This window comes from Elephantulus edwardii, unplaced genomic scaffold (assembly GCF_000299155.1).
Source record: "Elephantulus edwardii isolate Elephantulus edwardi_28Jun2011 unplaced genomic scaffold, EleEdw1.0 scaffold00006, whole genome shotgun sequence".
In the NCBI taxonomy this organism is placed as follows: Eukaryota; Metazoa; Chordata; class Mammalia; order Macroscelidea; family Macroscelididae; genus Elephantulus; species Elephantulus edwardii.
In genome coordinates this window covers 7811937-7834738 of record NW_006399756.1, presented here as the reverse complement: position 1 = coordinate 7834738, position 22802 = coordinate 7811937, and the positions used below count along the sequence as shown (strand labels likewise).

At 53.5% G+C, this 22802-nt stretch overlaps 1 protein-coding gene across 1 annotated transcript in view; it reads left to right on the top strand.

The window, feature by feature from the left end:
* Positions 1 to 7959: 7959 nt before the first annotated feature.
* GPR26 (G protein-coupled receptor 26) overlaps positions 7960 to 22802 on the top strand; it is a 16604-nt gene continuing 1761 nt past the window's right edge. Inside the window, exons 1-2 of the mRNA XM_006879875.1 lie at positions 7960 to 8627; positions 14120 to 14233. Coding sequence (XP_006879937.1) covers positions 7960 to 8627; positions 14120 to 14233 — 782 coding nt within the window. The remainder of the gene's footprint in view (positions 8628 to 14119; positions 14234 to 22802) is intronic.

Below are 22802 nucleotides of genomic sequence, written 5' to 3'. Positions count from 1 at the left end.
CCCCCCCCAGTTTTCTTTCCCTCTTGGTTTCATGTCATTTATTCTCTTCTCTGGCCGAATCAGCTCAGCAGCCAGGCCCGGCCCAGTCGCCTCCCCATGTCTGCAGCAGTGGGCACAGACACATTCCCGATTTAACTTCCACCGGAACCTAGTGTTGCAAAGGGCCTTGTGGGCTGAGCCACTCGAGCAATCTCCCTGCACAGAGTCCCAGAAGGATTCCAACTCGGCTGCCTCCCTCCCGCACCCTGTCCACTGCTCTTCCACGCTGCCTCTCCCCTCCCTGAGCAAGGAGAGGGACTTCTTGAGATGAAGGGTGCAAAGCCCCTCAGGAACAAAGTGCTTAATAAAATGCAGCTACTGATGTGACAGCGGTGAATTAGACCCGAGACCTGCGCATGAAACATCTCCACCTCATGGTACTCCTGAGAGCTGAGCATGTCTCTCCATTTCACCTCTGAGCAAACCAAGGCTGGGATAAGGCCGCCACCTCCCCTCCCACTTTCCACCACGGTCAGTGGCAGGGCCACGCTAGGAGCCCTGGGAGAGCACCTCTGCAGGGCCCTCTTGCCTTGATTACAAGTAGACAATAAGCCACATTTACATAATTTCCCCCTTGGTTTATTTGTGTTCATCTCTGAGTTCATCCTCGGAGAGCACTGGCATCTAAGGGGCGGGGAGGCATGCAAGCCAGGAAGTAATGACGCTGGAAGGTCACTGGAGTCTGTTTCTTCACAGTAGCCTTGCGGTATTTAGTGGGAAGTCAGGGCAAGGTTCATGATCTGCTGTTCAATGGGCAGCTATGAATCAAAGTGCCCTCAGGGACTCTCAACAACCATACTCACTGTTGCTGCTTGATTTGATCTTAAATTGTCCCAGCTTTGGCCTTTCACGGAGTTCTTTTGACATGTCCCCATCAATCTTTGCACCTTTTTTTTATTCTCTGGTACTAAGTGTTGTCCCTGGCTCCCTTTATTCTTTCCCGTTTCTCTGAGGAGCCTGCCTCATTCTGGTGGATCGTGGGATTCAGAAAGCAAGTCCTGAGATAGCACAGCAGCCGGGAGCACAGAGGAGGGAGTCACGGGAGGGCCAGGGCTTCTGCTCCCACGTGCACAGGCCAGGCTGGAGGAACACCCCTTGGTGGGGTCTTCAAAGCTGAAGACTTCCTGGCACTGGGAAAGGGTGGGTGAGTATGTGTGGCCAGAGCTGTGTCCTAGAGAAGCGCAGAAATGAGCTCCCAGCTCCTCCCTCCCAGTGGGGAAGAGTTTGGTTTTGCATGAAGTACACCTTGTTATTCATGCAAAGGAAAGAAATTCTTTTTCCTGCTTTTTCTGTTTTGCAGAGTCAAAGAATTCTCTAATAAAGGCAGCTTATACTGCACATCTGCCTCAGTTTCTCTGTGACCTCAAAAGAAATTTCTCAAGAAAATATGCCCATGAGGTGCCTGGTCAGGCCCCTGTTTTGCTCTCTTCTGAGTGTGCCTAAGCTTATGGGCGTGCACACACATGCACACCAGATACACACACACACACACACACACACACACACACTCTGTCCTCAGCAGACCCCAGGCAGGTAGGTGCACCCCCTGGACACGTGCACGGACCTGCAGCACACAAGCCCTCAAGCACAGTGAGGGCTGGCGCTGCCCAGTGCCCGTTCCCATGGGTGCACAGTCAGAGTGGCATCTTTCCCTGCACTGCCGCCCACGCAGACCCAGGGAGCCAGAGTGGAGCTCGGGCTACAGCGGCTGCCACAGCAGAAGGGACTAGATTCCAGAAAATGCAGGAGGCCCCAGAGCGCAGCTCAGTACCTTTCCATTGTCCCCTCCCCATTCCCACATCTGGGGTGTGGTGCCCCCAAGCAGCGGAAACCCACAGCTGTCAAAGGCTCCCTGGTGCGTGCTCTGGCCCAGCTCACTGAGGGTGGACCTGGGTTAAAGAGCTTCCCAACGGAATGTGGTCAGTTAAAGTCACTGCCAACCTGTGGTCTATTTCACCCAGGTACATGGTTCAAATCCACCAGCTGCTCCATTGGAGAAGGATGGGCATCTCCCCCTGTGCGATTTACTGCCTCTAAAAACCCTCTGGAGAGTCAGCTCTGGGTCGGTTCTGACTAGATGGGACACCACCACCACAACATATAGCAACACTCTATGAGGTTCTGAACATATGGGGATGGAGGTGATGTAATGAGGTGAATGGACAGCTGCTGACCGGTGTATGCTAAGTACTAGTAGCCGAGGCCAGGCCATTGGAAGTCTCAGTTTCAAGATGCAGCAGACCCACTGTCCAGGGGACTTTAACATCAGTGTTGCTTGAAGGGACCAGAAGGCAGGCAAGTGAATGGGGAGAGGAGCTGTCCACAGTCCCAGTGCTGATCTTCCCAGAAATAGAGCCAGGGAAGAGCCTCGAGGCGCCAGACTGCCGCAGTCACCTGGTGAACAGGCGGGTCTTATGAGTGGGTAGTGAGGCATGTAGGTCCAGAAACAAGAAGAAAAACTTTTCCCTGAATTCTCTAGTCTCAAGGATAAAAGCCAAGCTCCACTGCCCACATCAGCTCAGAGACAGGAAATGAACACCCAGCCCAGACATCCTCAGAAGCCCATCCAGACCAGACGCAGAGAAGCCATTGTTTGTAGACCGATTCAGTGCCTCCCAGGCTACCACACAGAAAGATCAATCACAGCTCCTTTCTCTTGGAGCAGGTTGTGACTGTAAAGAAAGAAGCCTCTGCCTCTGACCAGGTTTAATGGGTTTTAAAGGTAAAGCGCTCACCACTGGCCTTGAGTGAGCTGAGCGTGTGGAGGAATAATGGCTCTGTTTCTTGGCCAGACACACTCTCCCCAGATGGCAACATTTGCCCAGATGTGGAAGCAAATGTGGTGTGGGAGATGGAGTCCTGGGAGGGAGGCGGGGTCAGGAGGTCTGCACCTCCACCTCAGATCTGTAAGGCCTTGGCAAGTTGCTTCATTGAAGTGTCCGTCGCCCTCTTATCTCCAGGGACACCTTCAACATGTTGTTTAACCTCTTGGAACCTCAGTGTCTCCATCTTTACAATGAGAGTAACTGCTGTTGTCTCTCGTAGAGAGCTGTCGTGAGGATTTCTGGGGGAACAAAGTAGGAGGGTTTTTAATCAAAACAAGCACTCAGTAAAGGCTTCCTAGAATTTTGGGTCCTGTCAGACAATGGTGTCTCAGATTCTCTCAGGTGACCACAGTCCTCCCAGGCATCTGGCAGGCTTTCTCTGCCCTCAGCTGGCCCAACAAGGTCCATAGCACCTGGGACAGCTCTGCAGACTCAGAAGAGGCAAAGGCCTTTCCTAGTGAGCCAATTCTCCTCACTCCTGATAGCAGGCAAGTGCGCCAGAGACCATTCATTACTTCTGGTGGAAGGCTGTCTGTTCACTTGGTTTGGTTTGCCAAGCATGAGGGTGAGGACTGAGAGGGCACTAGCCTGGAGGATGGACAACAGCAGGTAGTGGAGAGACCTCAGAGCCAAGGAGTGGGCTCAAAGCTCTTGCCTGCAACTGGTCTACATGCCCCAGGCAGGTGTGGTTCCCTCTAGTGCCTTTTCTCTGTCGGCACAATGAAAGTATTGTGTGTCACTCTAATCCCAGGGTTCTGTAGGTGTGTGGTATTTGAAAACAGAAGCCTGCCTGTGGTGCCAGATGGAGAGGTGGCAAGGTGACCCCTAGGATGAGTGGTCGCCCAGGCCTTGGAAGTGAACACTGTGCCACTGTGAGTCACACTGCATATACGCGGTCATGCACAGTATCCTCCCTCTCTACAAGAACTGGAGACAGAGCTGGACTTTCCCAGTGCTGTTGTCAGAAAGAGAGCAGGTAAAAAAAGAAAGAGAGAGAGAGCGAGCAGATAATTGTCTAGATAGAAGCCAGAATATTGACATAGACAGATCCTGACCTTCGCTGCCCATCCTTGGCATTGGGTGCAATCAAGGGTCTGCCCCTTTTCTTCCTGAAAGCCACCATCTGCCCCAAGACGAAAACGATGCCCCGGGCCCTAGCCTCTGGGCAGTTGTTCTGTGGTTCCCTGCAGAGAAGCCTTTGCACAATTGTCTTACACCTGCAGAAAGGCACAAAGCACTGGCTCCCCAGAGAGATTGTTTCCCCGACCAGGGCACCTTAGAAGACTCTCTTATGGCAATGACGGCTGCCTAGTTTCCATTTATGCAAACATTTCATCTCTTTCTAGCAACAATCACTAACTCATAACTGAACCTCCAGTGAGTTTTCAGAGGCAATCAGTCACACAGGAGGAAATTGCCCATCTTTCTCCCACAGAGCAGCGGGTGGATTCAAACCACGTGCCTTTGGTTTGGCAGTGCAGTTCCTTACCACTAAGCCACCAGAGCAACAACCGTAGAAAGGGCCGTTTTAGTCTTCCAGCTCTCACTGGAATGAGTGTGTTCAGCACACCTGTGTATGCAAGTGTGCTGGAGAGAGTGTGGGTCTTCCTAGTCAACGGGGCCCCTGAGGGCTCGCAGTGGACTGCAATGCTCTCTAATGCCTTGGAAAGCCAATGGAGGAGTCTACCGTGAGCCAGAATCGACCAGATTGCAGCACATCTTTGTTTTGTTTTTAAAATTTTAAATACTATCTGTCAATATATACCTAGAGTGGCTTTGAGCACATGCCTGACCTGTCTGTATCTCAGTGTCTCCACTTAGGTGGGTAGGAAGGTGGTGTCCACGCTGGAGGCTCTACAAAGAGTACAGTGATGTGGGCCTCAGTGGAAACTATTTCAAACCATCCACACGGGTACCACTCAGCCCTGATTTCAAGGCCTCCCTCAGGGCCCAGTGCAGCATTTAGAGACTCATGTGAACGCTGTCACGAATATTCCGTCACTGCCAGCTCCAAGGAGCATGACATGCAAATTGGGCTGTGGTGGTGTTGTTCCCTGGTGGGTCCAGCCCAGGCCCCAGCCCCTTGTCTCCCCGGAATGAGGTGGGAGGGCAGTGGGGACTCTATGTTCAGGTTTGCACAGACATGTTTTTCCCTTCCTTGGTGGCTACGACCTCACCGTGGGTGTTGGGAGCCCTGTCAGAACTGGTGCTGAGCCCAGGCTGCTGAAGCTTTGCTGGGGAACCCTGAGGCCAAGGGGGCTGGGCCTTGGCCAGTCTGGCAGCCAGTGCCCCCACGGCTCCACGGGGAGCAGAGAAAGTGTCCTAAGCCAGAAGAAGGCAAGTTCTGCTCTTTAGTCAAGAGAGATGAAATACTCTGAATGTGAAATACACCGAGTGGGCCCGGACCCGTAGTGACCATGTACAGCAGAACAAAGCACTTGTGCTCTGTGCTGTCCTCAAGTTGCTGCACGGCCCTGAGCCCCTGTTATTGCCAGAGCATCTGTCCGTCTTGTTGAAGCTCTTTTTCTTTTTCACTGATCCTCTACGTCCCGGCTCTCTGGCAGACCCAAGGATCTTCAGAATGATGTGTGTGTGTGTGTGTGATATTCACTCATTTATTGCTGCTGGATGGAATGACCTGGTCACTAATACAATATTTTTAAATGAATAGATTTTTTATACTCTAGAGTACTTTTAGGTTAATAGAAAAAAAGGCCAAAAAAAAGTAGAGTTCCTGTCAAGGATTAGAATCAAGAGATTCCTTGGAGGAAATATTCTTGTGTTGGTCAACGTCATCTGGTCAACACCAGAGCCTCTGGGAAGGCATTGTTGGTGCTTGGTACCCAGGTCCCAGGCTGCTAACACGGCCGACATGGAAACCAGAGACGCTCATGGAGCTAGCTGGACTGCGGTGCCCCTGAATGCCAAAAGCCATCAGCACACCAGAAACCTTGTTGATCAAAGGGCAGAGAAGATCGTCCTCAAAGAGCAGAAGTCTTCATCCAAAGACAGGAGTCTTCATCAAAGACCAGAGGATCTTACTCCAAGAACAGACAGTCTTCATCCAGGGCCAGAGGATGTAGATCAAAGACCAGGAGGTTTTCATAAAAAAATCAGGTCTCCCAGATTGTTTCACGAAAACGGCAGACAAGCCTGCCATGGGGGGAATCGCCAGCTTCGATAAGGCCAAGCTGAAGAAGACTGAGACGCAGGAGAAGAAGACCCTGCCGACCAAAGAGACCATCGAGCAGGAGAAGCGGAGTGAGATGTCCTAGGATCCTGCAGTGGTCTCCACCCGCGTCGTGATGTGGAGGAAGAGATGCCTGCAGGATGAGCACGAGCGAGGAGCTGCACTGTGAACCCGGGCACACTGCCCCCTGCCACCGGCCTGCGGGTCTCTGAAGGGACCACCGAAGTCTCCGGTTTGCCCTGGGCTATTCTAGAAAATGATTTGTATGATTAATGAAAATAAAACCCACCTCATGGCATGGCAAAAAAAAATCAGGTCTAATTCAAGGTCATAAGGTCTATATCAAAGGAAAGAGAATCTGCATGAAAGATCAGAAAGTCTTCATAAAAAAATAAAATATAGGAAGGTCTTAATCCAAGAACAGAGGAGAGGGTCTTCATCCAAGGAGAGAAAGGCTGAAGCCCACCCAAGGGAGGGTATGGAATCCATTCCTAAGCACATAGTGCCTGGAATCAAGGTCAAGGCACACCAGTCACTGTCCTTTCCATTCCCAGACCTATGACATTCAAGTTCCTGGTAAACCAGAACTTTCTAGCCCCAACCCCAGGAAACTTGGTGACAGATTTAGGGACTCCAGGATGAAAACGCTGTGGACCAGCCATGGTCACTGCAGGGCTGGCTGTGGGCAGCAGGGATGCCCATCCAGGAGAGGTGGGGCCAGAGAGCAGACCACTCTCTGCTCTCTGCAGAGAGGGGGGGCTCACAAGAACTCAGCGTCTTTCTACAGGCCTGAGATGCTCAGAACCGAATGGTGCAGCACCCACCTGCAGCAGCACTAGAAACACAAAGGGGATGCCTGGAGGAGACTCTGATCCCACAGGACAGAGTCACGTGCATTTCTTCCTCTTGGGGCTAAAAGAGCCCACCACCCAGGTTCTCCCAGCTAACACATGGGGAGGGGCATCAGCTCTGGGCCAAGATCTGACCAGGCTGACACTCAAATGGCTCTGCGGCTGGAGGTGTCCAGGTGTCCTGGGAGAGTCTCTTGACTCAGTCTGTATTTGACACTTGGAGGAGGGGGGTGGCAATAGTTGTGGATCAAAGCCTTCAGGGCTGGTTTCTTCTGAGAGAGTGTGTGTGTGTGTGTGTGTGTGTGTGTGTGTGTGTGTGTGTGTGTCCATGTGTGTGTGATGTGCTCTGGGCGCTGTGCGTGCCTATCAGTGGGGATCTCTGTGATAAAAGCAACCAGATTCCAGAGAGAGAAAAGAGGAGGGGGAAGAGAGAGGGGAGGAGAAGCTTGGGGGTGGGAGAGACAGAAGGAGAAAGCAGAGCTCAGCAGTAGGAGAGAGAAAGGAAAGGAAAGCGCAGGGAGAGGGGAGTGTGTGTTCAGGAGAGAGAGAGGGAGAGGTGGAGGGGCCAGCGGCGAGGGAGGGAGGGAGGGCGAGCCAGTGCTAGCAGAGAGAGAAGAGGAGAGGGAGGAAGCACAAAGCAGGACAGCGGAGGGTGCAGATCCACGCAGACAGAGCTCCGAGGGCTGGGGCGAGAGCCTGGGAGCTACCACGAAGCTGCATCAAAGACTGGAGGGCGCTCCGAGCGAGCGCTGTGTGCCCGACCTGCCAGGGCTTACCCAGTTGCAGGTGCCGGGTTCCTGAGTGGCTGTGCGCCCAGGCGCCTTCTCCGGATGAGGCACCGGGACACCCGGTGGCTGCGCGCCCGGGAGCCTTGAGAGCTGGTGCGGGTTCTGGGGGTGACAGGGAGCCCCGCCCCCGCCCCAGCCATGGCAGCGGGGACCAGGAGCGCAGCAGGGTGGCGGTGCCCCGAGGCTGAGCTGGCGGCGGGCGGCGCCCGGGTGGCACCAGGTGGCGGGCCCTGAGCGCCCGCGGGGGCGCCACGCGGGCGCGCACCATGAACTCGTGGGACGCGGGCTTGGTGGCGCTGCTGGTGGGCACAATGGCTGTGTCGCTGCTGTCCAACGCCCTGGTGCTGCTGTGCCTGCTGCACAGCGCAGACATCCGCCGCCAGGCGCCCGCGCTCTTCACCCTCAACCTCACGTGCAGCAACCTCCTGTGCACCGTGGTCAACATGCCGCTCACGCTGGCCGGCGTGGTGGCGCAGCGGCAGCCGGCCGGTGACCGCCTGTGCCGCCTGGCCGCCTTCCTAGACACCTTCCTGGCCGCCAACTCCATGCTCAGCATGGCCGCGCTCAGCATCGACCGCTGGGTGGCCGTGGTCTTCCCGCTCAGCTACCGGGCCAAGATGCGCCTCCGGGACGCCGCGCTCATGGTGGCCTACATGTGGCTGCACGCGCTGGTCTTCCCGGCCGCGGCGCTCGCGCTGTCCTGGCTGGGTTTCCACCAGCTCTACGCGTCCTGCACGCTCTGCAGCCGGCGGCCGGATGAGCGCCTGCGCTTCGCTGTCTTCACCGGCGCCTTCCACGCGCTCAGCTTCCTGCTCTCCTTCACCGTGCTCTGCTGCACATACCTCAAGGTGCTCAAGGTGGCCCGCTTCCACTGCAAGCGCATCGACGTGATCACCATGCAGACGCTGGTCCTGCTGGTGGACATCCACCCCAGGTGAGGGGCGCCAGAGGGGGTCTGGGAGAGGCGGGGGTGCAGGGTCGGAGGCACGCCTCTTAACACTGTCTCAGTGTCTGCCTCTTTGGACGGGTGGGTGGGCAGAAGGAACAGTGCTGCTGGACCTTTAAGCAGCACCCAGAGCGCAAACTAGAAGCATAAGACGCGAGACAGTGGCACTTGGGTTTTCAGAGGCTGGAATCAGGGCCAGAGCTTTACGGGGCTTCCTTATGTCTACTGTATGTCCAAGGCTCAGAAACTCCAGAAGCTGTCTGGGGAACTCTTTGAACCGGTTGCTTCCCCAGGTTCTGCTCTGTGGTTGGCTGCTTCTGCCTAGACTCTCTGTGTGTACATACGTGTTTGTGCGTGTGTGTATGTGTGTGCGTGAGGTGTATACGTCCCCCGCATGGCTGGGGGCTGTTCCCCTCCTGTGGTCCTCATGGGAGTGCCTGGTGCACGGCAGGGAAAGATCTCCTGCTGGTCCCAGGACCACCGTCCAGTCCAGTGTCTCCCAGACAAGACGTCTGGAGATCTCTGCAGAGTGGCCTCCTGATACTCCTGGGACTTAGCTTTGCTGTCCCTATACCTGGGTCTCTGTTTCTTAGGAGGCCAGTCAAGGTGGGCAGCCCAGTGCTGGCACCCTGGAACCAGTGCCCAAAGAGGGAGCTCAGTCGGTGTCCTGAACTCACCTCATTTTCCTGGTGAGAACAGGCATGTGGAGAGGGATCTGGCTGGCAGTGGACTTACGTTGTTCCATCCAAGGAGGAAAAGACAGGCTCTCCTCCAGTTCCCCCAGTCAGGGGGCTCCGATTCTGACCAGCAGGGAGGTGAGACCTGCTGAGAGCACCCAGCCCCTTCAGAGGTGAGGTGTGGTGTCTGTGAGCAATGGAGAGAGGAGTTTGAGCTTCATCATGTCTGCAGATGTGGTACCAGTGATTCTAAGGGTGGGCCATGGATGCTTCCCCACACAATTGGATCAGAAGCTCACATGTGAGGGGCTGTGGACGCCTGAGGGCCGGGGCTGCAGACCTGCGCTGCCAGCTGTCCCACATGCATCCCGTCTGTTCACATGTAGTTGTCACGTTTGGCAGATGCATGATGACACACTGACACCAAGACCTGGTTGACTGTCATACGAGTGTCCCTACAGTTTCCTTTAAAGAAACAGTCTGTGGCCAGGACTGCAGAGTTGCTGTCCCTCTGGGTCCCTTCAGCAGCTGAAGCATGGGGACGTGGATGGGACTGTCTCTGAAGGATGGGGGCAGGAATTCTGGCCCTGGGTCTTGCGGGACCCCTGGGGAAGGTCCTCTTGCACTCAGACTGGCTGCAGAGCAAAGGCTGAGATGGACCAGGAATCTCCTTATGCAGATTGGCCGGCCCACCTCTCCCTCATCCACTCCGAGAATAAGAGAGCAGCCCCTCCAGCTTCTGAGGGTACAGTCCTCCTTTCCTGAAAATCTCTCTCCAGGCCAACTGGAGGCTCAGGAGCAGCGGTAGCTGCCCTGCTCATCTCCTCAGAAGGGAATCCTAGTTCTTCCCAGTCTGCTGAGGAGCCCTGGTCCCAGTGCCTAGGCCCCTGCAGGACCTGGGCCACCTACATTTGTATGTTAGAGAGGGGTGTGGCTTCCTGAGCTCAGACAGGTTCATGGCCAGGGCTCTCCATGGTTCCTGAGACATAGGGAACATGATGGCACTGCCCCTTGCCTGTGAAGCTAGTCCTCATGCTGGAGAGGTAGGCATTAGGCACGCAGGAGGGGCCAGGCCGTGGCAGCCAGCCTCAGGCATTGTCTTACCAGGAGCTCCAAACACGTCCTCCCCGTAGTGCAGAGGCCTCAGAGCTGCTCTCAGGACCTGCCTCATCTCCCGTACCACAGGTGTCAGGACCCCGGGGCACTGCTGGCCTCAGATGCTATCAGGCTATGGATTTTGGGGTGGTCAGTGCCCGGGCAGAGTCCAGCACCTTTTTCTGCACAGACAGGACAGTGTGCTGCAGTCTGACCTCTTAGCTCTCTTTACCAGCCATCAGACCAGCAGCCTTCCGGGATGTCATTCAAAGAGGCTTGTCTTGCGTTCTCTGCGGCCCCGCAGTGGGGTGGGAGGCTTGTGGTCACTGTGTCTGCTGACCCCAGGTGAGGAGCAGGGGGATCCCTTCTCTTTAGCCATCATCAGAAGACCCAGGGTCACTCATCCTCGTTGATCTGATTACAGAGGGATCAGTCAGAGACTTTGCTCCTCCTGTTTGTCCACGGCGGCTTCGTGAGCCACTGGATTTAGAAAGCAGCTAAGAATTGCTTGTCATGACTCCCCACTGGGACAGCACAGCCAGAGGTCCTTACAGCACTGCATCCACTGTGCCAGGACCTCCTGGGTCACAGTGCCTGGAAGGGCGACAGGGGCAGCCAGGCCTTCCTCAGTGCGCCAGGAGGATAAGTCAGAGGGCGTCCAGCGAGGGCTGCCCCTCTGTGGCCTGGAGAATGGCACAGGACAAGTAGAGGCTCCGGCACGCACTCGGTGCTGTCACAGCAACACCCTAACTGACCCTCCCTCTGACGACCCTCCCAAGTCAGCACGGTCCATGAAGACATACACCTGAGGGCTGACCTGGGAGGCTGTCAGGACTCCTTGGGGCAGACTTGGGAGCCCATCAAGAGACCCCTGCTGCACCTTTGATCAGGCAAGATCAGGGCTCTATGAAGGAGAATTGCCTAATTCAACAGCTCTAGAAAGTGGCTCAAGCCAAGACTCATAGCCAAGTCTGGCCCCCAGATTGGCAGTTGAGGGTGGCAGTGTGAACGGAGGCCCACAGACCACATACATAAATATTTCAGCATTCTAAATTAGGCTTACAAAGTGCTAAGTAAAATATGTTCTCTCCTCCCACCTTGACACATAGCCAAATCTTCATAACCTGCAAGGCTGGGCTCAGATTTAGATGTCTCCCGCATGCTGGAGCTGAGCCCATCCGTGGGGTGTGGGGATATCTGAACTGGCTCCCCATCCATGTGGCTGGCTCTGTCTGCCACCTGGACACCAGGTGAGTCCAAGTCTTGAGGGAGAGAGCAGTGTGGTTCCTGACTCAGCACACTGGACCAGGAGTTAGACGCCTGGATCCAGCCTTGCCTGCACTCCATTTCCTGGGGTAGCAAGTCCTTCTCTTCTCTAAGTCTCAGTTTCCCCATCTGTGAGCTTTCCGTGTGGCTGAGAAGACTACTCATTCTGTAAATAACGTGTGTCTAACAGTTTATTGTGAACAACTTCATTTTACCTAGATCCACAATCACACTTGGCTCCAGCAGTCAGGAGATCAGGAAATGCGTTGCCCTGGGAAAGGCTGTAGTGAGGGACCTCTCCAGATTATTGAGGAGGAATGCTGTCAGTCTGAAGACTAAGGTGTGCTTGATTCAGATCATGGTCTCTTCAGTCACTTGGTGTGAGAGCTGGACGATGAATGAAGATGACAGAAGAAGAATGGATGCCTTTGAGTTGTGTATTGGAGAAGACGGCTAAATATCCCGTGGACTTCAAAAAGAACAAGCAGATCTGTATTAGAGAAGGTGCAGCCAGCGTGCTCCTCGGAGGCAGTGCTGATGAAGCTCTGTCTCACACATTCTTTGAGCCTATTGCTAGGAGAGGCTTTTCCTTGGAGAGGAACCTCCTGCTTGGAAAGGTGGAGGGATGGTGGAAGAGAAGGCCTGAATCAGGTGGATGGCCACAGAACCAGGTGGATTGTCGCAGTGACCACTTTAAAGAGCTCCAAGTATGTCAGAGAAGATGCACACGCTGGGACAGGGTTCAGATCTATTGTTCATAGGGTTGCTATGAGTTGTACTCGACACAATGGCACCCAATAATAACAACAGTCTACCCTGGGGCAGGGGCATGGCCCCTACGTACCCTAACCTCTGCCCTGTATCGTGGCACGTGCTGTCATGGACCAGGAGACACGTTCCATGGGCCCCTGGGACCTATGGGGACACAGAGCCAGCTGAGGCACAAGGTCAGGCTCCCATTGGTGGGAGCCCCTGACTGGAGGGGTCTCACTCATCAACATCCGGGGTAGGAAGAGAAGGCCAGCAGTGGGAGGGCTCCTGTCTTGGAGATTCATGATTGTGCCGGGGTGCAGTGAGGTGCAGTCATTGCCCAACAAGTGTGCACTGAATGTATAACAGGAAAAGTGGAGTGCTGAGTGCTCGCTGTGTCAGGCACTGTCTAGGATGCTGTGTTCATCTTAAAACAGCCCCACTTGGCTGGAAACACTGACTCCCATTTTTGAGACGAGGAAGCTTGTGCACAGAGATGTTGTTTAAGTTGCCTAGGACCACACAGCGCTCAAGTGGTGGTGCCTGGACTTAAACCTGGCGGCGTGGTTCTGGCGCCTGGTGCTCGGCCACTGTGGTACCGATGACAGTGGGGGTTTGTGCAGCCTGAACCGTTGACAAGCCTTGACACGCTGCAGGCTGCCCTTGTTGTTATATACCATGTGATCGACTGTGACAGCAACCCTATAAACAACAGGTCAGCACCCTGTCCTGTCCTGCACCATCCTCACACCCCCTACAACACACTGGAACCCGTTGTGACACTCACTGGATCAATCCACCTCATTGAGGGGTTTCCTCTCTTTCTCTGACCCTCCACCTTTGCAAGCATGACGTCCATCTCCAAGGACTGGCGACTCCTGCATTTTTTTTTATTTTATTATTTTTTGTGTGTGTACCGTCAACTCGGATCTGACTGGTACAGAAGGAGATTGTCCCTCCTTCTCCAGCAGAGGATCTGGCGGATTCGAACTGCATACCTCTGCAATTGCAGTGCAGCCTCTTGCCAGTAAGGCCACCAGAGCTCCCTGGACTGGCTGCTCCTAAGAACATGCCCCAAGTATTCGGCTCTTAAGCAGCACCCTGGGCCAAGTGTGCTAAAGCTAATACACGGAGAGTGTGAGGCTCCGGGCCGACACGCAGCAGGCAATAAGTAGATGGAACCCGTAATAATGAAAAGCTAATGTTTATTTGGGAGCCCTGGTGGCAGAGTTGATTAAGTTTGGGGAGGCCACCCCAAAGTGGTTGGAATTTCCCAGCAGCTGCATGGAAGAGAGAGGAAGAGTCTGCTTCCGTGAAGAGTCACAGCCTCTGAACCCCACAAGACAGTCCTGCGCTGTCCTGTAGGGTCCCGAGAGTCAGGAGTGACTGGACAGCAGAGGGCTTCGTTTGGGGTAATACTTGCATTTGCTTCATTTGTGCAGTGCTGGGCTGGACTGAGTGCCCGATGCATTGAATGCATTACACACGTGCGTGCACTTAATCCTCCAAACAGCACTCACCAGCTGGTGTGTTATTACTATTCTTTTCCACATTTCACACGTGATGACTTAGAGATGCCTGGCTCTGCGTGGAGTTCCCACCACACTGGTGGCCAGGCCTGATGACCAAGGACACGGTCTGTCCTAACCCAGTGTGTCTGTGAGTCAGTGTCTGTCCCTCTGTCCCTCTCAGTGTGCGGGAGCGCTGTCTGGAGGAGCAGAAGCGCCGAAGGCAGCGGGCCACCCGCAAGATCAGCACCTTCATTGGGACCTTTCTCGTGTGCTTCGCGCCCTATGTCATCACCAGGTGAGCTCCCTCCTGCCTGGCAGGGTATGTGTGCATCCTGGGCGCTGGTGGGCAGTGCAGAGTGGGAAGGGGGCATGCAGGGCACTGCAGAGCACAGTAGTGATGGCCAGCAGACTCACTGACAGGATGTAGAGGTGACGGCCAGCCGCCCTAACCATTTCCCTTCTCAGTTATTTCAGATTGGATTTGTTGTTGTTGCTGTTGTGTACCATGGAGTGAGAACCGACTCATAGCAGACCCTCTAGTGGGTTTTCAGAGGTGGTAAATCACACAGGAGGAGACTTCCCATCTTTCTCCTGTGGAGCAGCTGGTAGATTTGAACCACATGCTTTTGGGTTGGCAGCACAACCCCTTACCATGAAGGCTGTACAAGGCCCTCTCATGCTCGAATTCCGAATCATAGGGCTCTGACCCTGTGCCCTTTCCAAATCCCCCATAAAACCCGAAAGAACAAGGAGGAGGGAGAGAATCCAGGCTGTGTGTGGGCACCGACAGATGACCATGTGCAAACTCCCGGACTGGCCACTCTGGTCCTCAGCAGGGCACCTGTCACCTGTCCAGTAGCAGGGTAGCTTTGTACTAGTGGCAAGCCAAGATTCTGGGGCCACCAGCATTAGCCCCAAATCCCCTGGCTCCCCGGGCCAGCCGAAGTGACTGTGGTTTTCCGAACCTCAGTGATGTGACTCTTCAAAGCCAGCCAGTTCTGGCAATACAATTTCCAAAAAAAAAAAAATTATCTAAAAAGAGAAGAAAAAATGTTGCAGACCGAGGGTAAATATGTTGATAATTATTAATAATGAGACAGACAACCGGAAAGGAGATAAGCAGAGAGTGTCAAAGACAGGAGGCCAGCAGTCTCAAGGACCAAAGCCAAGCCACCTCAAGTCATGCCTTTTTGTGTATTTACTGAGAATCAGTGGAAACAAATAGTAAAAAGAACTCTCTTGTAAATGAATCCAAGCTCTTTCTGTTAAAAACCTTCCCCTTGACTCAGGAGGGAGGGGGTCAGCAAATGCAAGAATCTGGTAAACCCTAAGGATTGCCTTAGTGCCTCAGGGTGAATTCCACCCTGAAATAGCATTCCATTTATTACAAATATTTAGTATGAAATTTGGCTTCCCATAGAAAAATAAGAAAATCTTACTGTACTGGTATTGAGGACTGGAGAGGAAGGAGAAATCACACATCGTGGTGTCTAAAGTGACTTCACTGGGAAGTTGGCAGCCAGGAGTAGCCCTGAGGAGGGGGATGTGAGAGCTTTCAAGAGGCCTGCTGGTGCGGTAGGTTAAACATTGGACTGCCATCTGGCAGGTTGGTGGTTTGAACCTACCAGCTGTTGGTGGTCCACAGGGTTTCCTTAGCTGGTTTTCAGAAGTAGCTCCCCAGGCCTCTCCCTTGTTCCCCTTTTTTTGGACACTCATCTGAGCATTGTTCGGTATCACAGCAAATTGCAGGCTTCCACTCACGGACGGGTAGCGACTGTGAGCAGTGTATTGACTGGGAATCAAACCTGAGTCTAATGGAAAGCAAGACCTTTGAATCGATCATGCTCTGGGTTCAAATCTCAGCTCCGCTGCTTCCTGACCTTATGACCTGGCCCAGTTAGTTCCCTCTCTGAACCTCAGGTCTCTAGAACGCAAAGTAGACGTAGGGATGGTGCTGCCTCGAAGGATGCTCAGAGGGAGGAGGACGTGAGGGGTGTGGGCGTGGGTGCTGGGATGCTGTCTGCACCCAGTGTATCCCCTACCCGAGGCCTCCCTGAACTTCCCTGCAGTTCAGAGACAGGGCTCCAGAAATCCACGTACCAGTACCAAGAATAACCACCAATAAAGACCCCTGGTAAACACTTGCTCACTTGCCTGAAGGTGGTAATTCAGAACCCACTAGTCTGTACCATGAAAGAAAGGCCAGGCAATCTCCTTCCTTAAAGATCACCGTTGAAAAAAATCCAGGCAGCAGTTTGGCTCCAGCACAAGGGGTTGCCATAAGTCAGGACTGACCACAGTCCAGCCAGGCACCACCAGGCAGATCCTATGGAATCCAGAAAGGGAAATCAGAACAAGGCCTTTCTCTTAAAGGAATTGAGAATTTTATCTTCATCTCCATACGCCCTGAAAGGTCTAACTCTCTTCCTGAAGCTGTACCTGCCTAACTTCCTGTTTCATTAAGAAACTGAGGCTCAGACACCAGCCTTGTTCAATACCTCACAGCCCAGTAAACGACTGGACCAGGATCCAAACCCAGACCCAGACCCAGACTGACTCCCCACCCTTACCTCTGTCCCCACACAGCTCTGAGGCCCTGCTCCCCGCCTGCTCAGCGGCTCCAGGGCCCTCTGAGAACAAAGATTCAGGCTCTCCCCTCAGAGGGCTGCGGGAGGCCTTTTATATCACAGCCCACTCAGAGACAGAAAGCTGCAGCTTCCAGAATGATTGATACCAAGTTGTTTGCAAGTCACTGAAACCCTTCATCGAGTTGTCAGTGCAGAAAGCGATACTCACCGCAGCAGCTACAGTGACAGAGCGGTACCCAGGAGACTGCCTCTCTCATCATTCACGGCCCAGTGCCTCGCAGAGGGAGGCGTGAGATGTCTTGGGGCTGCAGCCAGGTCGTGCGGGCAGTGGCAAGTCAGGACTTAAATCCCAAGGCTGGGATGTCCATGACCGCCTGCAGGGTGGACGAAGCTCTCTGCTTTCTCTTATTCACGCTGTCTCCATCTGCTGGGGACCCTCTGATGAAAGCATCCTTCTTGGTCATGTGCTGAAGATGAACCAAGTCACCTTTGTGTAGGTCCTCTAGCTTCTCCAACAGAGCCTGAGCTCTCAGGCCACCCTGTCATCACTGAACACTTGTCAGGGCCCTAATGGTGTTGCCCTGGGGTCCTTGACTCATGGTGGCCCATGCATGTCTGAGTAGACCATGTTTCATAGAGTTCTCAAAGGCTGGTGTGTTGGGAAGAAGATCAACAGATCTTTCCTCCAAGGCACCTTGGTAGACTTGAACTTCCCACCTTTCTGTTGGCTAACAGCTAAGAATCAGATGCACCACTGGGGACCCTCTGGATCCCAGTGGGTATCAGTACTGGCTCCATTACATCCAACACTAAGTACAAGAATCTTTGTTTTAAAGGTGAGGAAACTGAGGCTTAGAGAGGTGAAGTGAGTTGCCCATGTGCATATAAGGAGAGGTGGTGACAAGCTAAGGTATAAAGCCAGGTAGGGGTCGAGTCAGTCGGTGATCACTTAGCCTTTGGGCCACACTGGTGGCCTAGTGGAAAGAAGCTGCCCCACAATCTCAAAGGCACATGGTTTGAATCTGTCAGCTGCTCTGTGGGCGTAGGATGGACAATCTCCTTCCATTCAATTAACTGTCTCTGAAAACCCACTGGAGGGTCAGCTATGGGTCACTCCCAACTTGACGGCAAACACCACCACCACAAGGGTCACTAGGAGTCAGAATGATTTGATGGCAGCTTCAAAGACTGGGTGCCAGGCCCCGGGAGCCCAGAGATGCCTGGCACCCAGGTTTCCAATGTGACTGCAGACGGCTAAGCCTCCTGTAGGTACCATGGCATGAGGCCATCCCCACACCAACCTCCTCAGGGGCAGTGGGCACGTGGACGGTCTCCAGCACAGAGGCAGGGCCAAGACGTAGCCTCGCTCGGTCACCTGCCTGTGTGACAGACTGCAGCTGTAGAGGGCATGGTTACCATTGCTAGTCCTGATTGGGACGGTGCTGACACGTGGTCCCTTCCATGCAGGGAGATGGTTCGGTCAACAGCACTGACCAGAGAGGCCCCTGCCCACAGCGTGCATACGCACACACCTGGGTGTGTGGTGAAAGGGTGGGGGGAACTGATTCAGAGACTCACACCTTCACAGCTCGCTCCCACTCTGTCCCTGGATCCCCAGACCTTCCTCAGGATCATGTGTGGAGCCTGCAAATTCTCACTCCGGAGCTCTAAGGAAATGGTTTCTGAGTTAAAATGCAGGCCTCTGCAAAGCTCTTGCAAAGCTAGTCTCTCCCCGGAGGAGAGCATACAAGCAGGGTGTCTAGAGTCATCGGGGCCGATCTGACAGCGCGTGACTGGCTATTGGGGTTAATGAGATGTGTGGACAGGGAGGTTTCCACAAGCAGGTGGTGCCTTCCAAGTGTTGTTCTTCTACTAAGAAAATGCCCTTTCAGTTCCAATGTCTCATCAAAACGTAAGATGTTAGCAAAGGGTTTACAGACTTCAGATACAGGGAGCAAGCTCTCAGGAGTCTCAGGAGGGCATGGGGTTGGCTATCCTGTCATCCATGACCGTGTGTGTGTGTGTCTGTGTGTGCGTGTGCGTGTGTCTGTGTGTGTGTCTGTCTGTGTGTGCGCGTGTGCGTGTGTCTGTGTGCGTGTGTCTGTGTGTGTGTCTGTGTGTCTGTGTGTGTGTCTGTGTCTGTGTGTGTGTCTGTGTCTGTGTGTGTGTGTCTGTGTGTGTGTCTGTCTGTGTGTGCGTGTGCGTGTGTCTGTCTGTGTCTGTGTGTGCGTGTGTCTGTGTGTCTGTGTCTGTGTGTGTGTGCGTGTGCATGTTGGGGGGAAGGTGGGAGAGGAGAATCGAGGGAGAAGAGCAGGAGAGCTGGAGGAGGAGAGAAGGAGAAGGTGAGGTGTCCAGGCTGAGGGATGGGGCTCTCAGTCTTGGTGCAGCCCCTGCCAGGGGGCACTTCCTGCCCGAGAACAATTAGTGCAGGGTGGGGCAGGCCGGCTGGAAGGGTGACTTGGTGTCCTCCAGTCCGCTCAGCCCGGAGGTGACCTCAGGATGATGTGCTGTGGAAAGCTGTGAGCACAGGGTTTTGGGTGGGTGACTGATCAGGAGTTACCATCTAGAAGCCCTGAGTGGGCATGAACCTCCAATCTTTCATTAACAGCCAGGAGCATCAAGCATTAGCAGTGCAGAGGACGCTGGGGGAACAGTGCTCAGAGTCTCAGGTAAAACACACCCACTCACCCTCTCAGGTTCCATCATGAGGAGCCTGCACTGCTGGGAGCCTACAGGTTAGAGTTCGTAACCCGACAAAGTCCCCATAGGTTTCCTGAGGCTGTGCTCTTTTTAGAAGCAAACCGTCTTATCATTCTCTCTTGGAGTGGGCTTGAACTGCTGATCTTACTGTTGGCAGCCCAGCACTTAGTCCACTATGACACCAGAGCTCCTCACCTGAGCCCTGTAGCCCTAAATGCAGGGTTTGGGGTCAGGCCTAGGTTGGGTGGGGCCTTACATGTTACTTAATCGTGACTGTTGGGAAGTAGGAGACACGGGGGATTTAACTCTGACACCCGTCAGTAGACAGGAGGAATGGAGGGTGGCTGCCACCTTGTCACACATGGAGACCCAGCCCCTAGTGCATGCGACAGATGTGAGCTAGGCAAGGCTTACCTTAGAGGAAGGGAAAGGGATGGGTAAAGCGAGGCCTGACATGAGGGGACGCACTGGAGCGTTCTCCCTAAAACATCCCCTGAGGACCCATGGGGGCATCCCAGTGCTCACCTGATCTGGAGCTAGGAGCGGGCAGGTGTGGCCCTGTGGGAATCCGTACTCCTTCTCAGATCTCATGAACAGAAAGGATATGGGGTTGTCAGAGCTTGGAGGGAGCACATCCCAGAGCGGGCAGAGGTAGGATGAGACCCTGTGCCGCCCAGTGAAAGTAGACAGCTGGGTGCCCCGTCACAGCTGAGCATGGAAGGTGCCCCTTTCAGCCTGGTCCAGTGGTCACAGGGGCCAGTGTCCATGTCTGGACCACCCCAAGCACCTCCTGGAGACTCGATGAGGGCCAGAGATTGGCTTCTCAATGCAAATGTTATATGTGCTGCAGGCAAGGGCCAGTGACAAGATCTGGTTAGCACAGTGACTTCACAGGACAGACGTCTTCTGGTCAGGAAGGACAGCAGAGTTCCTGGCATCCACCCCGCAGGCTGATGGGGATGGAGCTGGGTTTCTCAGGTGGAAGATGCTTGGCTGTTACTCAGTCTCAGAATTCTGACTTCTCCCTCTGTACAACCCAGGCTCCATTTCCAACCAGTACATCTCCTGGGCAGACACCACCCATCTGTCACTGGAGGGTTTTGAGCTGCTATTAGGATGACAGTTCAGTAGAGCTTCCACGCTAAGAGTAGGAGGAAAGGTCTGGTGATCTACTCCAACAAACAAAAACCTAACCAACCCCTGAAAATCCTCTGACTTAGAACAGCCGAATCCCGGTGTGCCTGAAATTGTCACTTGTCAGGGCTGACTGGAGAGCAGCTAACAACAGCAAAACCACAATATAACTAGTAATAACCATGCCTATTATGGGAGTAGTAATATCTGTTCCACAGGATGGCTGTGTGATCGGAGATTGTGCACATCCAGTACTTGGCCCAAGGGAGACACTCGGCCGGTAGTTTTTAGAACTGAGCCAGGTGGAATGCTCAGACTTCACATAAAATCTTTGAAGAGCAAATGCAATTGATTTCATCTCTTAATCATCTGAGTGGGGAATTCTTAAATTATCCTGAATTATTGTATTATGTGAAAGCTGCACGACGTGTATGTAATACCTAATTTTGCTTGTTGGTTTGTCTGATAGTTTGCTCTTCAAATATTTTTTTTCCCTTGGAGCTAACGTGCTGGGACTGGATTTAACCTGAGACAGGAGACTAGACATTTTGAAAAAGCAATGTGGCGATGCATAGCAACTGTGTGTTGGCATTCAGCGATTTTGTCATTGTTTTAGGTGTAAACTTGTATAACCGGGGGTTTAAAAAAAAATAATCCATTACCTCTCAAGATTGATAACTTAAAAGTGCAGATTTACCAATTGTTGGCAACTCAAATTTCCCTCAGCTATTTTCTCATCTCTCCATGAAGAAAAACGTGCCTGTTTTCCTCCAGGGTCCGAGGGAGGGACAGAAGGCAGTCCAGGTCATCAGAAAAGACGCATAAGGACCTGTCTGAGAAAAGGACCTTCCGGGGCAGCCTTAAACACTCTCCTCCCGCTCCACCCGCGTCCCCTGCTCCCAATTAGCCCCCTGCAGCCCCTTCTCAGCACCTCAGTCCAAGAGGTTCAGGAAATGCAGCTAAGGGTGGCAGCTCAGACTCAAAGCCTACCACAGCCCTTTCTGTCCATGTGTCCTCACCTGGGAAGCCCACCTGTTGAGAGTCCCCACAGCCTGTACACTGCACGTACAGGTGTGAACTCCAGGTAGCGTTCAGATGCCTGACCCCAGGTAAAGTCCAGGTGTCCAGACCACCTCAGCTACTAACTTACTCCTGCTCAGCCTCAGTTTCCCTATTTGACTATGGGTGGGAAGAGGGTGGCTGGTGGCCCCTCTGCTCTGCAGGACTCTTTTTTACCTTACAGTGTCGCTAGATTATAGTCTTTTCAGTTGCCATATAATCTGAGGGCTGGACATGAATAAGGATGACCAAAGAAGAACTGATGCCTTTGAGTTGTGGTGTTGGAGAAGAATATTAAATAGCCCATAAGCTGCCAAAAGAACAAATATGTCTTGGAAGAGTGCACCCAGAGTGCTCTTTGGAGGCAAGGATGGCAAAGCTTTGTCTTACATACCTTGGGCATGCTGCTAGGAAAGGCTGTTCCTTGGGAGAGATACAATGCTTGGAAAGGTGGAGGGACGACGGAGGAGAGGAGGACCTCACACAAGGTGGAATGATACTGTGACTGCAGCACCAGGGCAGCGTGGGTCAGAGAGGATGAGGACAGGACAGGCTTCGATTTGTTGTTCACAGGGTCGCTGTGACTCGTACTTGACTCAGCAGCACCTGATAAGAACAACTGACCTGAAGGCTGGCGGTTCAAACTCATTCAAGTGACTTCAGAGAGGAAAGGTCTGCTGATCTACTTCTGTAAGGTGACAGCCAAGAAAACCCTTTGGGACGCGTTACCCCATTACACACAGGGCCACTGTGAGTCAGAGTTAACTGGATGGTGCCTTAAAAGAAAAGCTGGGCAAATTGATCGCCCAGGGTTTAACCCAGCTGTCTGTGCCATGCGCTTCTCAGTGCCTAGAATGAAGTGACCAGTGCATGCGCAGGAATCCAGGCAGCACAGTGGTTAGAGGGCTGTGCTGCCAACAGACGTTTAAGAGTCAGAGCCTGCCGTCTGCTGTGGAGGAGAGTCGTGGCTCTGTTTCCAGAAGGACCACAGTGCAGGGAAGAAGCCTCTGGGACAGTCAGCTCTGCTGTGGCCTGGACAGCCGCTCCGGGTCAGAATCCACCCACGGTGGCGGTGTGAACACTCCTTGTTGTTACTGTAGAGAAACAGGCTGAGCTTGGTGGGTTTTTAGGGACCAGACCCCTAAATGGTCAGATCCCACCATAGCCTTGCCCAGCTGACCTCTCGGCTGTGGTTTCTCCTCTCTGCAGGCTGATGAGTGTCCACTGTTATTATTGTTAATATGTCAATGTCACTAGTTATCTCAGGGGACTGAGGCTGGGCCTTCAGCTGGGGATCAGAGTGGGGCTTGGTCCATGGCTGTGCAGCCCACACCAAACAGTCAGTAATCTCTCAATCTCTCTCCCCCTTCCTCTCCCACTCCC